The 19,022-nt window shown below is 34.1% G+C and overlaps 2 protein-coding genes across 2 annotated transcripts in view; one reads left to right on the top strand and one right to left on the bottom strand.

Annotated features, from left to right (window-relative positions):
- The window catches only part of ced-6 (PTB domain-containing adapter protein ced-6), a 98,427-nt gene extending 89,268 nt beyond the window's left edge, over positions 1 to 9,159 (bottom strand). The window contains exons 1-2 of the mRNA XM_068765645.1: positions 9,045 to 9,159; positions 8,808 to 8,928 (exon numbers count right to left, since the gene is read on the bottom strand). The gene's annotated coding sequence lies outside the window, so the exon portion shown is untranslated. The remainder of the gene's footprint in view (positions 1 to 8,807; positions 8,929 to 9,044) is intronic.
- LOC137923037 (uncharacterized) lies at positions 1,017 to 18,842 on the top strand. The gene is made up of 8 exons (XM_068766158.1): positions 1,017 to 1,210; positions 13,812 to 13,920; positions 14,568 to 14,646; positions 15,914 to 16,032; positions 16,843 to 16,976; positions 17,717 to 18,217; positions 18,424 to 18,501; positions 18,775 to 18,842. The coding sequence occupies exons 1-8, from the start codon at positions 1,017 to 1,019 to the stop codon at positions 18,809 to 18,811; spliced, it is 1,251 nt and encodes a 416-aa protein (XP_068622259.1). The 3' UTR covers positions 18,812 to 18,842.
- The last annotated feature ends 180 nt before the right edge of the window (positions 18,843 to 19,022 follow it).

Genomic DNA, 19,022 nt, shown 5'->3' with positions numbered 1-19,022 from the left:
ATTTCTTGAAAGTAATTTTATCATCACACAAGAAAAGTTTAGTCTTTATTACAACGTACATAATAATTTAGTAAAATAATAATTAATTTAATCAATTTTCATCATAAACTATAAAACAAAGCAGCCAACTGTATAAAAATCACCATATGCAATTATTAAGATGTATATTATATTTAATGGTTGACACCAAAGAGTTTTCTTTGTTTTAAAATTAACTGGATATCAACGAATTAAATGTGTAGGTCACCTTTTCGTGAAGTACATTGTAATATCATGCTACAAAAAATAAAAGAAATACGAATAAATGCATTTGCACTCATCTGTTTAATATATCACATGTTATGTAGGTAGTAAGGTTATGTACATTTAATACAAACATAATTCAAATATAGTTTTCAGTAATTTAGTTGGGTTATTGCACAGAATGCATTGGAATTCCCAGATACCGTTTCTAAGGACCTCAAATATCAAATTCATCACGCACGCTATGTTACTAAAATACCAGATCTCTCTTCCTTCTTCCACTAAATCCTTCCGTAAATGATAGATCAAATAGGTTAGCATTTGATATACGTGTCTCAAAAGGTGGACAGATGATCTCATAAAGGTTTTATGAAGGAAGGTCGCTTCCCACGGATCCTATTGGAAATGTCTATGTCCAGCATGGAGCGTCTTACAGCTGAAATGATGACGATCATGATTGTGACGGAAGGCTTGAAGAGATTATCGATCCATCACGTCTTCCTAATAGATGCTATAATCCTTGATTTTATTTATATTATACACCAGTTTCCTTAAGATGTTCCTTCACCATTTTTTAAGCTGTAATGATTTTTAATTAGATCTACTTACAGTGGTAATATTTTACAATAATTTTAATATTATTAAACCTAGTATACCGATCCAAATAGTATATTATCACTTTGAAAGAAATAACATTAAAAATGGACAAAATTAATGTAGGTATGAGTAGTTTGGATAAAGAATATCCTGGTAATTTGTTCACGTGACGTAAAATGGTGCTACGGAATCGATGTACCAAAACACAAAAAGCGAAGAGGCTGCTGAGGAAAAAAGAGACTGACGGAACCCCATTGTGCAAACCTGAGGCGTTAAATCTACATGGAGTCCCGAGACCGAGACATATGCTCGAGTCTCCGGACAACGCGGCGACTAAGACCAAACCTTGTCGGAATCGTGGCGGGCTCGTGTATTAAAGAGGTCGCTAACCATCGATCAATCAATGCCGGAGTTTCTTCCGCGATATCTACTCGTAATGCTTTCCGAATTGGTAGTAATTTTATCCAGGTAAAAGCAACAAATCTAGTCAAAGTTCGACCCTTACGGAAGTCCTGGGGTAGGAATGCTAAACGGTTATTACCGGCGATTTACTGGTCTAGCCGTGGTTGCCCAAAGGGTCCCTTCAGACTAGTTACTTCATGGAGCATCCGCCTAAACTATCTAAGAGAACGGCGGCTGTTAATTCGTTGAAACTGTAGTATGAAGCGGCTCGAGCCGAGATTCCAGAGTAAGCCGTTGAGCTTACCTACGTCAAAAGAGGTTTAAGGCTGAGCACTCTGTGCTTTGTCTCTTGGGATTCACGGAATCTAAAAATGCTTTGGGCAGCAGTGCAAGCTAGATAAAAAAAGCTACATGGAGTAACACTCCACAGAGAGGTGACCTTGGTGACAAAGAGAGACAATCTGGGGGTAAAACGGTTGCTATTTTTAGGTTATCATTTATAACATAAAGTATGCGATGCGCTAAATCACGGCTTACCACTAAACCAAAGTAAAATGGTGTGAATAAAGGCCAGCAAGTACCATAAATATTTATAGTTCTTTGTTGTTGAGCGCAAAAGCAAAATGCTTTTAGAAGTCATAACGCGAATGTTAACAGCCCAGTCTACGTTATTCCAATGGCAGGCTTAGCGGTTTTTAACGGTAAACACGGCTGCCGGCTGCTCCGATAGACAGAGATAGCTTTATCTGTCACTCGAAATGCAAAACGAGATGTGTGCATCGGCTATAGGGTGGGAAGACCCACTTGCGTCGAAGGCGTTGAATTTTAAAATAGGAAATTTTGACTTTGAAATAATAATTTCAATTGAAATTTCTTACGCGTCTTAATAACAAATTTTATTTTTATTTTTTCTAACTTTTGCTCTAGCATTAACGAGACTCTTGAATATTTAATTATTTACTCATTTTACAGATTGTATAATGGCGGACTTACTGCCATATAGGCATTCCTTGTTTGAATGGCAAGGTGTTGCAGAGACTGTACCTGCATGATAAATACTATACTTAATTTCTAGTGATAAACGCTAACTGAATTTTTTGCCTGTAAAAGATTATAAACTCGTAGTATAAAATGTTGGATTAAAAAACATAGTGTTTTCTTAAGAGACATATATACACACACATAATCTTTAAGAACTATATTTTATCTTTAGAAAGTAATTATATTAGTAATTTATGTTTTAAGATATGTTGTATTTTTCTAGAAAAAAATGTGTACAAAAGAATACATACTCCTTTTTTTTTCATGAAGTTAATGTTGACAGATTAGTCAAAGAACATGTCTTTAAGCGCAATGTAAGATGTTCACTTATAAGGTGGACAGGCGCCCACATTACGGTCTATAGAAGCTACTGGATGTGGGTTCTATTCTATTGGGAATCTATGAAGAAGTCCATGTTCAGCAGCAGACGTCGTAATGCAAAAAGGATGATGTTGATAAGAAAATTGAATATTTATGCAGCTGTTATAACTTTGTATTGTTTTTATATAACTTCTCGTATTATTATCAGCTAGCTATAGGTTTTATGAAAAAATGAATTAAATAGATAAAAATCGCTTTCCATGATGCTGGCGATTTATAAATGACTATAGGAAATGTTATAATGCGAAAATAGGTAATGTACAATTTTCCATACTCAGTTAAAAAACAAATAACAGTTAAATACGTAGCTATAACGGTAGAATTCGCTTTTACTTAACAATTTCAATAAATTTTACAGCAGTGAAAGCCGTCGAAATTACAGAGCTAATTTTATCCAGGCTATTGATTCGATTGCGTTAGATGCCGATTACAAATAGAAAGTAAGCGAATTGTAAGAAACGATAACTGAAAGTTTGAGAAACGAATGAACCTTTATTTTTCTGTCGTTCTCCTGAAACTGACAATAGATACAAAAGATTGGTATACGCAAATTAAAAAAATATCTATTTTTTTTTTTGTTGTAGGTATATTTGAAAATGACAATATAACGTTTTTATTTTCAAATTAGAATTATATTACGTTATTTGTATCTTTAATTGAATCGGAAGTGACAAGTCTCGTCGATAATAGTAAAACAATAGTATAACAAAGTAACTGATACTGTTCAGCGGATTAGCAAGTTGAAGATCACTTCAAGACCACTTGGCATGTAGAATAGCTGGCCGCTAGGACCTTGATGTTCGGACCCGCAAGGTAGACCGATCTTTTTAACACTCTGGATGCATGACGCTACCAACTAGTCCCATTGGAAATATTTGAGGCAGGCCTATGTCTAGCAATGGAGGTCCTTTATAAATATAAAAGATTATGAAGATGTGTATCTTTTTAAGTCAAAGCTAGTGAATAGAAATAACATTTTGTATAACTAGAAATTTTTTTTGTTGACAGAACTAAATTCGTAAGCGTTTTTGTAGTAGTTTTTTTTTTTAAATTCGACAATCTTGTAGTTTGTAATAATCAGCAATTTTTAAAATTAGAAAGTAAATAAAACAGTGACGTCATGTAAAGTGATACGACTTGTCCGTAACATTGGGGCGCTACACAGAATTTTGTAATGCGATATCCTGCCTACACATCTAGTATTTCACCTTGACACATTCGTACGTTTAATTAACCTGTCAAAAATAACGGGGTAGTAACAAGGGGTTCTGATAAGATTGGCCACGCAATTTTTTTTTAATTTTAAAATCCGTGTAATTTACGTTTAATGATATGAGACAAAGGGTATCCATACTAAATAAAAATAATTGAATTTATATTTAAGTTGAGATATTTCCTAAAATATATATGAAATATTTCTAAAATCATTCGTAAAGTATACAAAAGTAACACACAAATAGTATACATAGTGGTACATAGCGCAAATAGAACAGCTAGTGCGAATAAATAATAAACGCATATATATATAAACAATGAATATACAATGAACAATGAAATCATTTCAAAAGTAAGTCGTAGTGCAAAAAAGTCCAAATTCAAAGGTAATGTTTTGTTTATTTTTTAAATGTAACAGTATTTATGGCCAGACTAAGTAAGTATATATATATATACACACGCGTAAATTATACACACGCATTGGATGTTCTGCTAAGCAGAGAAAGACTGAAATTAAATCTAAAATATTTGTATACTTTGATCAGGCACCTCCACTAACTACCACTTGTAGCTATTCTTAACTAGTTTCTGAAACTTCTGAGGAAGGAAAGAAAAAGCGATCGGCTTTAGCTTCGCCGTTATACATTGTATAAGTGTTTAAATAAATAAAGATATTTTGTGAATTTGCACGGTAAAAATGACACACGCATATTACACAAGACCCGCAGCAAACAGCGTCGAACATGAAACCGATGCCATAACCAAGACCATAACAAATACAATGAACCGGTTTTTAAATTAACGGTTTGAACAAATACAAACTTTGATTCTGTAAAATTTAAAATATTATACAAACTGAAACATTATATATTACACATTACATTTTTTTTTTTTTATGACCCCCGCTATTGGGGGCCTCTCGTACCCCTATCTTGAGTGGGACAGGGACTTTATCTTTTAATATAATTTTTTCACAGAATTTTTATTGTCTTTCTCTTCTATCGTTCTTCACATAATCTTTCAGTCTTGTCTATCTTTCATGTTACATTTCGTCTTTCTTTCTCATTCGCTCTATTCGTTTGACATTCTTCCCTTTTTTCTCCTTTTTACATTTATAATTTTAATTTTATTTAACATTGTTTAACATTGATCTTATACTATTATTTTACATTTTTGTTCTTCTAGCTTTTTATTTTGTTTTGTATTTTTTACACAATATTTGTTTTGTTTCTGTCGATGGCTTTTTTTGCGATTTCTAGACATAGGGATAAAAATGTCTTTTTATTTTCGCCACTGATCAGGGAGGGTATTGTCTCCTCCCTGACTTGAATTCCAGACCGGCACTCGAAGCCGAACCGGAGTCCCCCGAATGCGGGACACCGGGCCACAAGGTGGATCACGGTCTGGTCCACGCCCGGTTCACAGAAGCACGAGGGGTCCTCCTTGAGCTTAAACCTATGAAGGTACTCAGAGAACCCCCCATGCCCCGTGAAGAGCTGGGCCGAGACCGCGTCCACCTCGATGCTGCGGAGCACGCGGTAGGCTGAGACAGCGTCCGGGAAAAACATCCTCGTTACCGAAGCCGTCGTTCCTTCCACATACCTCCTGTTCCATTCGTCGAGCGACTCCAGTCTCAGTTGCCGCTTGACGAATGAAACAGGGCATCTCTCGTACTCTGGTCGTCTTTTACTCTTCAGGGCCGCTTCCTTGGCCAGCTGGTCCGCCCTCTCGTTCCCCTCCATCCCCGCGTGCGCTTTCACCCAGAACAACCTTACATCCTTCCCTTTTTCTCTCGCTTTCATTACATTCTCCTTCACTCTTAACGCTAAGGGATGGAGGGTGTCCGATCTTGCGACAGTTTCGAGAGCGGCACATTACATATTTACAAAAGCTTCTTTTAATATTTAATTTTTTCATTAACCTTTTTAGATATAGATGCTTATGTCATTGTTTTTATAACCTGTGGGAAATGTTGAGAATAATGTGTTGTTCAATTCTTATTTAATCTGTATGTCTTAGGTTATTCTGAAATTCTCGTTTAATAAAATTTATAGCAAATTTGTTTAGCAGATAGCTGCCAATGTAATACATTTTATACAATATTTATTGTATATATATTACTGAAGTATTAAAAAAATAAAAATAGTTTACTGGAATTGTGATAAATTACACCACACACACACTTTTATAGTTTCACACTAACATAAAAAAAACTTACACAAATAACACACTCATTAATAGTGTTTATGTGAATTTTCGCCACAACTTTCGTTACATTATGTTAAATGTATCTTTGCGTATAGTATTATTCGAAGTAACTTAGAAGCCTATCACCATCATTATTCCAGCAAAAGACGTTCATTGCTTGACATAGCCACACTGGCCTCCCCCATGCTTATAAAACATGTGAATTCTTGCCGCGGAAAATGGGTTTGCTGATTATTTTGTACACAGTTATGGCAACATAGATGTAATAATACGTAAGTTTATTTATGATTTCAACAAATTAAATATATTTATTATAATTAATTCCAAAGAATTAACTAAGTAAGAATTTTTTTTAAATTTGTTAAGAATTGTCAACAAAATTAACAACATTACACGTAAATACAAAGCAATTTAAATTTATATGTCCTATTGCAAATCTAATGACAGACAACCACAACATATGTTAACATAGGTTAACAAAAAAATCAGATCTTCAATAATTCCATCTATGTATCCAGATTTTTTTTTATTAGGTTAAGGTATGCATGTTACCTTAATTTAATTTGAAAGTTAGTAGGTCATATTTATTCTAACTTTTTACTTACCGTTTATATTATTTATTATTATCAGAATTATGCATAACGAAAATCTTCTAGAATATTTTGTTTGAATGTAAATAACAGGTTTTATATTAAGATCAAAATCGTATCTTTAATTGTGTAATATTAAACAATAAATAACTATAACTTTCGAACATTATCTTTCGTATAAAAGCGATTCATAAATATGGTTAAGGCAATTTCCAGAACGATTGTATACACGTTTACTGAAACAATGCGCATATAGCGGCTATGGGGACCATAGAGTATTGCCTGTCTAGAATGTCCGGTGGTTATTGGTACAATTGTTTCTTTCTGTATGGTACACAGATTATACAGCAAAAAGTTTTTGTACGATAAAAGGCAAAAAGAGCTAAATTACTTGTGTGATTAGCTACTATTTTGCTCTGATTCCTCAAATATCAGGAGGCATATTTTTTTCGGTTTAACTTAGAGATAGTTAGTAGAACCGACGATTTAGTTAAAGTTAACCTTGCTGTGGCTTGCATTGAGAGTCTATCGGCTTACATGATGATGACGAAGAGATAGCACCAGCGAAATTTAGACAATTGTAAACAGTCGCTATTTTGATCGTCTAACCTTAAACGACAAACAGACTAGTTGAGTCCTTCAACAATTAACATTTTTTATCGAGTTTAGTGTCTGAAAAAGAACATTCCCGGTACGCATTGCTTTTCTTATTTCATCAAAAAAATTCTGTTGAAAACTATCATTTGGAAACATGATGAACATTCTTCATCGATTAGAAAATATGATTATGCAGTTTACGGGGGCAGTAAAGAATCTGAAAGAAATCTTGAGTATTATACAACACCCCTTTTTTACAAAAAACATTTTATTGTGGTAATAGGCTAATAAACTAATAATTCAAATTAATATAAAGAACTATTTTGCGTTGGGTTGTAAATGGGGCTACCGCTCATAAAGCATTAGTAATCTATGATATATAGATCACCATCTACCGAGTGCAAAATTTTTACATCCATACATTTTATATATATTACAGTTTTTTAATTATAAAAATGGTACTGCTATTAAAATATGCTTTTAAGAATGTTTCATTTTTAAGGCTGAAAACAAAGATACAATGCACACTGCATACACCCGGTTTTATATTTAAAATCATACTCCTTTCATTACTCCTCTTTTTCACACATAACAATTTTTAGTGAATATCTACGTGTCTCTTTGCAGCGTCTGCCTCGGCAGCATCGGACCGAATTGAGGCCTTCGAGAGAGCCTTCGAACTTAGATACTGTAAAAGCATTAGACTATGCGCTTTCAGTAAACCTCAACCTTGTGACACTGTAAAACGCACCGAAAAGTCATCACGTATCGTAAAAGTCTTGTATTAAAAAAGTTTGAAGAAATGCAATTGAATTTACAAAAGTGGTAGTATAAAATTACAAATACTATGTGATATATTTAAAGCTCGCAAACCGTGTCTTCTATCTGAGCATGGGCATGGTTCAAGGGACCTACCTTCTTATTGTCAGTCATCCACAAAAAAAAATTACTTCTCAAGCCGGTCCCAACCGTTGCGTCATGGTTGCATAGTTTAAAACTTTGAGGTTAAAATTATATAGTTGCGTTTTTGTTTTAACTTTTAATTAAACTTTTAAAACTAACTCTCCTAATTCAATAATCATTATTAATCTAAGTTATATAAATAAAATTATACATTATTTGAAAAATGAAATGTTTATATTCTTATTACGTTGTAATAACACTAAATATTTTTGTCAATAATTGGATCAGAAATAGTATTTTAAAAAATTAATAATTAAGACGTTTTAATACAAATATAGCAACATACTTAAGATGAAAATGAAATCAAGAATAAACAAACAAATGTACGTTTTGGATTATCTGTGGAAGCAAAATCCACATTGCATTGTCACGGTCTTTTGATACGCAAGCCAGTTTACTTTAGTTTCCAAGTTCATCTATACAATAACATTAAACTACCTCCGTTAATTGAATACGAAACTATCATCGACGCACCGTTTATAGTCTGTGCAAACAAGTCATTCATTCAACCCTAAAAAAACGTCCGGAGAAAGCGAACTAATCACGAACATTGAAAAAGTCTCAACTCACCTGATCGTACCGCTTCAACACTCGATTTCACTAAACAACGAACGTCTAAAGGGCACTTAGAATAACACAAATCGAGTTTTTATATCACAAAACAAAAGAGTAACTCGTTCACTCGGTGTACCTGCGAAAGAGAGCCCAGCATTACAATTTTATATAACTGTTACTATACCTACTTCCTACAGACGTTCCGCAACCGGTTTTTCGGCGTGATTCGATTCGGAAACTTGCAAAACTCACAATTTAACAACGTTTACGGACGGTCATGCGATGTGGTGGGCTTGTTACTTCTTCGCCACCCGTTGACTTTGTGTTGGCGTGCAAGTGGGGACACTATGAACATGCGCCCACGCCGGTTACCCGTACTCGACTGGCGGGCCAACAGCACGCTGCGAGACGCGGTCGCTATGTTACCAGCTTTAAAATAGGCTTTGTGCTATTACAAACATAACATTCAATCCCTGCCATCTTCCCTTACATCTTATTACAATGGTCTATAGTCGATTTTCGTTTAAATCTTTTAATATCATATACGTGTTAAGTTTGTAATGAGCCGATCGCGATAATGCGCGTACAAAGGATTTATTTATCGTAGTCCGCAGAAGAAAAAGACATAATTGAATGCGATTGTGTGAAAAAACTACTGATGATTTCACACGTTTCCATGTATCTGCGCGTTCCGAACGACGTTAGTAGTCGTTAAGATGGTGGTCGACTAATTCTATCAACAATTAGCCTTACGTAAACTACGTTTAAAATGTAACAACTGTCTTCGACTTTGTTAGTACGGCATTACTAGTGTACGTACATATGCTATAGATCAGAGCATGGGGCCACATGTTCTTTTTTAATTTATATTTAAAATGGGTCAAAGGTACATGTGGACGTATGTAAGTTCCAAGACATTATTTTAGAGAAATTTTGATTAATAATCACAAGAATAATTTATGCATTATAAGTATTCAAAATATTAACACATTATTGTTATAGACATATATGTTATAAATATATAATATATACAACCTAGAGATCATCCAGTTCTGAGCCAATATCTATTATATATATATAAAATATATCTATTATATATAAAAAATAAATTGTGTGATTTTTGCACGTCATACAAATAAAACGACTACAGATTTTACTAACATTTTTTGGATATTTCTTACAACTTTCTTACGGGTAAAAGTGTTTATAACGGAAGTGCACAAAGAAATGTGTTTAATTAAGTAAGACAAATTTTTGTCTAATGAATATTAACGGTTTTTCCTCCAACTTCTGCCTTCTGTCATTTCATTGCGAAGAGTCATAAATCTGTTTTTAGTCCTGGTACACGCAATTCCTTAAGAAGTTTTCCTTAAATGTTAATTCGAAGTGTGGATATTATGAATTAGCATAACGTGTGTGCCTTTTGCAGGTCGAATCCTAGGAAATTGAGAGTATATTTCCCAAGTCAAGCATTAAAGAAAAATAAACAAACATAATGCTTATTTATTATTAATGTAGTTAATTTTTGCTTAAAAATTCTTTGATTCATGTTTTGTGCTCCTATGATACAAAATCGTTACTGAGTTATCTCTACTTTTGTTTCTTTTGTAAGAATTTGTTGAGCGCACGCTCGTGAAGTGTATTGATTTGCCTGAGTTGCGCCGAGAACTCTTGTCGTTACTAGCCCTCGTTATGGCGATTGTGTAGAACGGGGTCATGGAGAGCTGGTATAATTAAAAAAAAAACATGTTAAATAAGGCGGATGTAGAGAGAGCTCCTCATTAGCAGCCAGAGACCTAAATGTCGCAGGAGGTTTTATCACTCCCTGATCCAACAAAGCCTTGCCAGCGGATTTGTAGAGATCCACCGAATGTGTGTTCTGGTTCAGCGGTGGCGTGTTAGCTAATTCCTCTCGCATTATCATTGTCTTAAACGTCAAGACATTTAACGGTCTGCAGCGCTTGAGCAGCGACTTGAAATAAAATAATGCAGCAATTAATGTCTAATTGAGTAAAATTTTTAAATTTTATTGTTTACATGTACAAATTTTAGTTGCATTTATTAGAAAAATTGTAAATAATAATAAAACGCTGTCATGACCTGCAGCTGGTAGAACATAGATCTTTATCAAATAGCGACAATCCCAGCTGTCTTCGTTCAGTAAACAGAAAAAAAATATAAACAAAACAGTCTAGCGATACTAATTAGAATTTAAAAAAAATTCTCTTGCGTCGTTATGATAGTATGTGGAGAGACCCAGCTCTACCTTAAGATGTAGAGAAAGGCACTAGGCACTGCCATTGTATGCAACGCAATGTCAGTACGCAAAATCGATCCAGTAGTTTTATCAAAAGGCGTTCTCACGTTTTAGCTAGTAGGAGTCCACAAAAAACCTTTAGTTGTGTGGATTTGATTTTACAAGTAAAGAGGTATGATTTCCTGTCTCGAAATACTGTTTGTAGTGTATCATTACTTTGTGTAAATAAAACTTGTTATTATTTAATATATATATAACCTTTTTTAACCATCAAAACATTACAATATTTTCTTTTTACATCAGTTCTGATTACATCATGACAAATCGATCAGTTTTATTTGTTCCGGATATTTAGATGTTTTCAATTTTATAAAGATATATGATGAGCCACTGGTAAGGTTTTTGATATATTTTTTTCATATTTATAAAGATTCGGTTATAGTAAATAAATTCGCGGATAAGTATTTTTAATTACAAATTAAGTTAAACGAACTTATAAATAAAAGGTGCTCGTTTATACTTATTTATTAAGGAAAATACTGTTATCTGTTCTTCTTTAGGTTACATATGTATGTTTTAACGTGGGTTGTTTTAAATTTTTTAAGATTATGTCTTGTGTTGAAATATTAAAAAATTATGACAGATAGTTCCTGGTATCACCCGTGCGTTTTGCGTGGCTCGCAATGTCTCTTGTGTGTTTAATTTATTAAAATTCGTTCTTTTATAATTAAATAAGTGGTATAGTTGGAATATATGCATATTTTTAATGTATTCTGGAATTTTGGAAAATCTTATCTGATCTCTATCCGGCGGTAAGAATATTCCAACAGAATTTCAAGTCTTTAAATTTCTGGCCTCATTGGAAAACTAACAGTCGATCAACGAGCAATAAAAATGGCTAATCTCGAGATTTCTCTGCGACATCCTCATAAGGAATAAAGAGATCCGTAAACGAACGAAAATAACCGACCAGCGGATTAGCATCTTGAAATGGCAGTTGGCAGACCACATAGCGTGCAGAATAGATGTTTCCTGGAGCCTTAAGGTTATAGTAGAGATTACACACAAACTTAGAATTCGTGCTGTCATGTCATTCAGCGAACTATTAACACCTGTATAAATCCCCGGGGCTGTTCATGTCGAAAACAAGTAATTAATATGTTAAACGATAGGACAAGGATGTTTCGGACCTCTTAAATTATGTTGTTATATATCGATTTGAACTCAGCTCTCGATGTCATTAAATTCGTACAGTAGAGGCATTAAAACCTAATACAATTTGATAACTAAATGTACAAAGAAGATGTGTAAGTTGCCTCTGTACACTGTTATCATATGACAATAGAACATTTGCATTAGCTGCAGTGATTCTAGTTAACATGTCAAGCTTTATTACAACGGATATACGAGAACATACAACGTTCAGTTCCATGTATTTCGAGAATTTTCTAAATAATGAACTGTCGTCATCTTGAGAATTTCATTAGTTAATAAAAAAAAATTCTGTAAAAGTATTATATTACGCGTTGCCAAAGTGGTACCATTGAAAAGTCCATACACTCTTTCTCTGTGATTGCTGTAAGATCCGGCTAAGGGAAAGTATTCACGGAACGGTAGCAACATCTCCCAAATAATTTAAAATAAAAAAAAAACGCTCGCCAACCCAGTAAAGATAAAAATACCTGGCGTGGAAAACTATGGAGAAGGCTTATGTGCAGTATCAGTAGTCCTGCCCCTAAAATGGTTATAATGACTACTAACTTTTTAATTCCGAACTGCTGAAGTAAATAAATAGAAATACTTCAAATTAATAACTGCTTGTGTACTTTAGAACTAGAAGTAAATTACTATTTTAGTAGTATTAATGGGGGTAAAACCAGGGAAAACTTAATGTAGAGTTGGAGTGAAATGTTTCGAATACCATGGGCTACATGACATTCGAAACATTTCTCTCCTTTCATGGCAACAATGTGGCCAGCACCGGGCACTACAAAATTTAATATCAAAGTGTCTTAATTGAGTCACATAGCACACAGACAATCAGGTGACTTCCACCAAGTACATGTTTAAGAAAGTAGACGGTATAAGACCACGTGGACAATCACCTATACGTTGGACCATTATTCTACTTAGGCGCTTCCTCATAGCTGATGGTCGTCACCAAAAACGTACCAGTCTCCGCTACAATTTTTCTTTCCCGGCTGTTTTAAATTGTGAAAGTTTTAAGAAGACGTGCACAGTCTTGCACGCTTTTAAAACTGCGTCAGTTCAGCGAGTAGTTGAAGGTCTTCTAGTGCCTATACCATCTATATTAAGTAAGAAAAGGACTATTATATAGTTACTTCCGCTATGTAGCAATAGTCGTGCAATAAAGTGCACCGCCCACCAGTCCGCTGATAAATGGGCGTGCGGCAAACACCGAGACAAAAGTGCCAAACACCGAGTGGCACTAATCAGTGTAACATTACTCCTGAGGATGCCCCGTGGAGAGGTGAAACACGTGTTGAGTGATTTAACGGTGGTAGTTGTGTAATTCACATTGTTTTTAGCGCATTGTTTCGCGGTTCGTTGTCGATTCTGTCCAGGCGCTATGAAACGGATACAACCTTTATGGACAAAAAAACGTTTAGAAAGATGACAAAACTCGTGAATGAGTGGCATGACCTGAATATCTATGAGCTTCTTTCAGTTTTTTCTCTTTCGTTATTTTTGCCTGTTATTCGCAATACGCATTAACTATAAAACAATTTTAATTTCACCAGTTGCTCACAATGCAGCTTCACGGCACAGTTCGAGAGCGCTCTGATAATGCACAAACAACTACACCACGACTCCCCCGCGGAACCATTCCCCAATTTGGGTAAATTGGAGGTAAATATTCAAGATTAATCATCTTTAACTTTATCCATAGTATAGTATACAAGTCATCATCACTTTAGTCATACGACGTCCATTGTTCGACGTACACTTTCACAATAAATTTCCAATAAGTCTGGTTGAAATTTGCTTGCATCTATCGTTTTCCGTCGATCTTAATACGTTTGTTCTTCGCTGAGCTTGGCAGCCCTAGGTCACTAAGGGTATTTAGGTTAGGTTTAGGTATTTTATTTTGTATGCCAAACGTGTTAATGATTTTCATGTGGCGCTGCTTAGAACGGACACCCTTAACCTATATTTTGGTTATTATATAACTTTTACTTATTAACAATTTAGCCTAAGTATATTTAGTTACCAATATCAATATCGTATCACCCTGTCGATCTAGTCTAAAAAAATATAGAACTTATTTTAGTACAGGTTGTGCAATTGACTAGAGTATGTTGGCAATATTAATTATATTTTGGTGTAGCAACACTGAAAGAACTAGACTACAAAAGACTTGTCTTTTATTTTTTGCTTCTTCAAATAATTACTTTTTTTAGCTAAATTAATACATTTTGTCTATTTAAAAACTTGCTATTTCTGAATTCGATGAAGCTTAATGCTGAATAACTGTGTATATATTTTTTTAATTTTAGAATAAAGCAATCCCTTCGCCATTAGTCCAAAAGAAAGAAAAGACTTTAACATCATGCTGCGAAAAGAAACACTTAAAACGTAAGTGCCTATTTACAGATATAAAAAAACTGAAATTAATGAAATCGTGCACCGCCCGCCAGCCCGCTGATAAATGCGCATTCGGCAAACAATGCGAATTACACGACCACCACCGTTAAATCACTCTACACGTGTTTCACCCCTCCACGGGACATCCTCAGGAGTAATGTTACACCGATTAGTGCCAAACACAGAGTCAAAGTATTTTAGGTTTAACAGTAGTTATTATAGACTAAAATTATCTTAAAATTCAAGTTAAGCAGACGGTTACATCTTGTAGTTTGAAATTTGTTATTTTTATTATTAAAAAATACACAACAGTGATTAGCCCCTAGACTAACCCTTTTTGGTCCATCGACGCAATATCACTAATCATTGTTACACAGTCTGTACTTTTGGTGTTTTACCTAATATTAGTTCGGGTCAAACACGTCATTAGTTTGTATACTAAAGTAGAGCTGGAGCCCTCAGCCTTTCTTAACTATTCTAACATTGTGGATCACCACTAAATCAGTCGGCAATACCTATTGTAACTGGGATTATTTTTATTAAGTTTACTAAACTCGCAGATAACATAAGATAGAAATTATAAATTGAGAAAATATAGGTTAGAAAAAAGCTAAGTGTACGAGTATGACTTTCTAGATTCAAACACAGCTTACAAAAGAAATAACAATACTTGTGGAGTGTATGGTATTAATATATTAGGGTATCATGTTTTCGGATTCTGATAAGGTCCGTCATCTCTCCTAGTCCGCAGCTTCCTGCAATAACATATGTATTCACTATAACTATGCTAAAATTAAAAGGTTCTTACTTACACTAATATGGTCATGAATAAAAAATAACTTGCTCCATCATCATCATAATTTTAGACGTGAGACCATGTCTTGTGATTGCTGGGCTTAGGCCTCTCCCATAGATTTCCAATAGGACCAATTGGAACTACTACCATAAAGTGGATGTCCTATGCTGGGCTTGCCGGTCCGCACCATATCGGTCTCCAATCCAGAACCATAGACCCAAGTGGTCATCTATTGAACGCGCTACGTTGTCTGCTCACTGCCACATCGACTTGCCAATCTTCTGGGCTTTTTCAATTACCTTCATTCGTCTACTGAACTCCTCATTACTCATTTGATATTGTAGAGGAATCCTCGACATAGGTTTCTCCAAGGTTTGTTGAGTGACTGTAGGCTTGCTAACGAAGCCCGAAGTAAAAAACCACGTTTCTATACCGTAATAACTTCTGTTTTACTTTAATCAGTTCCTAGTCGTACTTCTTCTGCAACTAGGCTGTTCGACAAACTGCGCACACGCATATGCCGCAGTAAAACCCTCTTCGTGCATCCGGAAGAAGGTGCCGACAATTATGTGATCACAAAGGTTTGTAATTTCTATAAATTTTACTAACTGCCGACAAATTTTAGTAGCTCTTACTCAATTAACTGACCACCTGGTTCTGCGACTGTTCAACAAGGTACCCACAGAATTGCGAGATAGTTTTTTTTTATTAATTCTAATTTGTATCGTTTTAATTTCTAATTGTTTTTATTTACAATATTTTTTTTCGCTTTTACTAAACGCAGACAATCGGGAGAGGGTTGCCGCTATTTGATACGGATCTTTCTTCTCCCAGTTGCAAGGCACGACAGCGTTTTATAATTTTTTAAAATTTTTCTTACGTAATTTTCTCTTATGGGTAAATACAGCTAAAATTTATACATATTAACAATACAATTTGGAAGTTTTACTCAATTATATATGAGTTGGTACATTATTTTATTTCAAGTCACTGTCCAAGCGCTACAGATCGTTAAATGCCTTGAGATTTAGGACAATGTGCCGGTCCAACGTGATAGTTTAACGCCAAAAAACTTTAAAAACTAATGTACTCTCGTGAGCCCAAGAGACTTGTATCCTTATTTACTCTTTGTCATAATTTAACTTCTGTTTATTATTATATTTTGTTGCAACAATGCGATGTTATATTATTGTGTCCCTGTTTAAGGCTAATAAAATAATAAAGTTATACACGTTTTAACTCGTGTAAGCAGGCGATGTGGATATTGCACGCAAAGTTTGTAAAAGCCTGCAGTATAACTTCGAAGTTTATACAGGCCATATGATTAGATGAACGCTGTACCTTGATACTGATACAAAAAGTAATTATTAACTAAATAAGTAATTTTTAAGGATCTATCACCGCGTAGCCAATGCACATCTAAGATGTTGAAAGTAGATTCGCCGCTATCAGATGCGGGCTCTGGCTTGAACGATACACGCAAAGAGACTTATTCCTGCCATCTGTGTTTGTTTGACGCCGATCGGTAAGTGTTTAACTCTTATTAATGCAATTATTGCGCTTAATAATGTCGTTCATTAAATTTTAGTGACATTTATAATTGGGGTAATTCTTTAGCTAATGTTAGCTAATTAATTTTCATTAACATGTAAGTACTAAAAGTAACTTGTTATTACCAATAATCGAAACAGATAGAGCGATTATTGTTTATACCTTTTTATCATTATGGTGATTTACTTTAATTGTATTAATAACAATTTTTATAACCCTGAAATGAATGTTTACATTTAGAGTATCTTTGGCAAAGGCTTTATGAATGTTTGAAATTGCAAGTCCATTGATATATAAATAAAAGTAAGAAGAATTTTGGAAAGTTATTACAAAGAGATCACCTGTTTGTTTAATAACTTTCCGAATTCTTCTCCAAAATTCCGCATTCCCGATATTGCATGTCTATGTAATACTATATATAACATATAACCCAAAACCCTATATAACATTCCAGACAATTATTTGTTGTATCTATTCATTAACATGTATCTACATCTCTTTAAATTTGAGGTTTTAGACATATTTTTTTATAAGTAAATCTAGTCAGGAGATAGCTTAAGCGTCACCACCATGATGGTTTCTGGTAAGAAATGTGTGTACATATTTTCGTATTTTATAAGCGGTGTGTAAGATTTATCCGTGATTGAGACCTTTTTATAACTAATTCATTACGTATACATTTAATAAGTATACTTACTAGAACTTGTATTTCAGCATTACAGTTTTGGATCGACACCTTCTCAACTACCATAAAATAGGACTTGAAAATCTACTAAAGCTTGTCATGGCAAAAACTAAAGATGGCCTCAGTGAGGATAATCCAATGATTGACGAATTTGGCATCCGGCAACCATATTATAAACCACCGGATGAAATAATAGAGGAAGGAGAATTTATTATCGAGACGGTTACTCCAAAGGTTAAAATTTTAAAACACGCTGCAGTGAATACAGATTTGAAGTGGACCGATATACCAGAAATAAGAAATAACTGTAGAATGATCAAAAAGGAATTAGAAAAGTTGATCGACACTCCTATGGAAGACAATGAAAAAGATCAATTACTTATCAAAATGCAGAGTCTGAACGAATGCATGTGTAAATTCGTAGATTCTTCTAACACGCTAAAAAAAGTTCTAACAAAAAGATTCGATTCAAAAAGCAGTATTAAAAATGAACACTCCAGTGGTCCCGTGTTTGATCTTGGATTGGGAGAGTAAGTATTCTTTAAAAAATATAAATTAAAAAATATGTATTCCTTATATCTATTTCTACTGTAATTGTCAGTCACAGATATCACGACTTCTTTCCATCTAGAGTCTAAAAAAGCATTCTACTCCACTATGGCATATTTAAATACTTTACTTTTTATTCACTCCTTACTCTTTTTCGCCAATTTGAATGGAAACTTTTCTATTTCAGTCAAGAAACACCCCGTGAGTGGGATCGACCTCATAGTGAGAAAATAGAGCGATATAAATGCAAGTGCGGAGAGACCAGGTGATATTGATTTTTTTTTTAGAAGCATTTCATATGATCACATTGTTATTGTTTCAAGGGGTAAATCTTCTTCTCTTTAATTAAAGTGTAAACAGCACTTACCTTTTGCAATCAAAAAGCTACCACCACCATACAAATCGCCACATTCAATGATCGGTCATCCTTGATAACCTTAATTTCTCTCAATCCTATCCTGCCTATGCCATTATCAGTATCACGATTTTTTTAATAAGATGGTTATGACCTAGTTAATTTAAGTTTTTGTTTCAGAAGTGAGAAGAAATGTTCCTCAGAGAGTTTCTATTTTTGATTATCTTTCTATTTACCTTTGTTAAGAATTGTACTGTTCATGTTTATGAATAAATAATTAAAAATAAATTTTTAATGATAGCGTTTGTTCTAATTTAAAACATAAAAGGCCTCACTATTAAAAAAAAGGATATGAGTTACAAAACGGACAAAAAGAGCACACAAATAAAGATATAATTTCAATTAAAAAGTGTATAAATAAATAATATAAC

This window comes from Battus philenor, unplaced genomic scaffold (assembly GCF_028537555.1).
Source record: "Battus philenor isolate CCGP_79_NKW_IND1 unplaced genomic scaffold, ilBatPhil1.0.hap1 SCAF_20, whole genome shotgun sequence".
NCBI lineage: Eukaryota > Metazoa > Arthropoda > Insecta > Lepidoptera > Papilionidae > Battus > Battus philenor.
This window is presented reverse-complemented; position numbering and strand designations above follow the sequence as displayed.

Bases quoted from the DNA above. Each gene is read 5' to 3' on its own strand.
- LOC137923037 (XM_068766158.1), top strand. From the start codon at position 1,017: ATGGTGCTACGGAATCGATGTACCAAAACACAAAAAGCGAAGAGGCTG. The intron at 1,211-13,811 runs GTATTAAAGAGG...TAATTTCACCAG, and splicing joins CGGAATCGTGGCGGGCTCGT to TTGCTCACAATGCAGCTTCA. The intron at 16,977-17,716 runs GTAAGTGTTTAA...CTTGTATTTCAG, and splicing joins TGTTTGTTTGACGCCGATCG to CATTACAGTTTTGGATCGAC.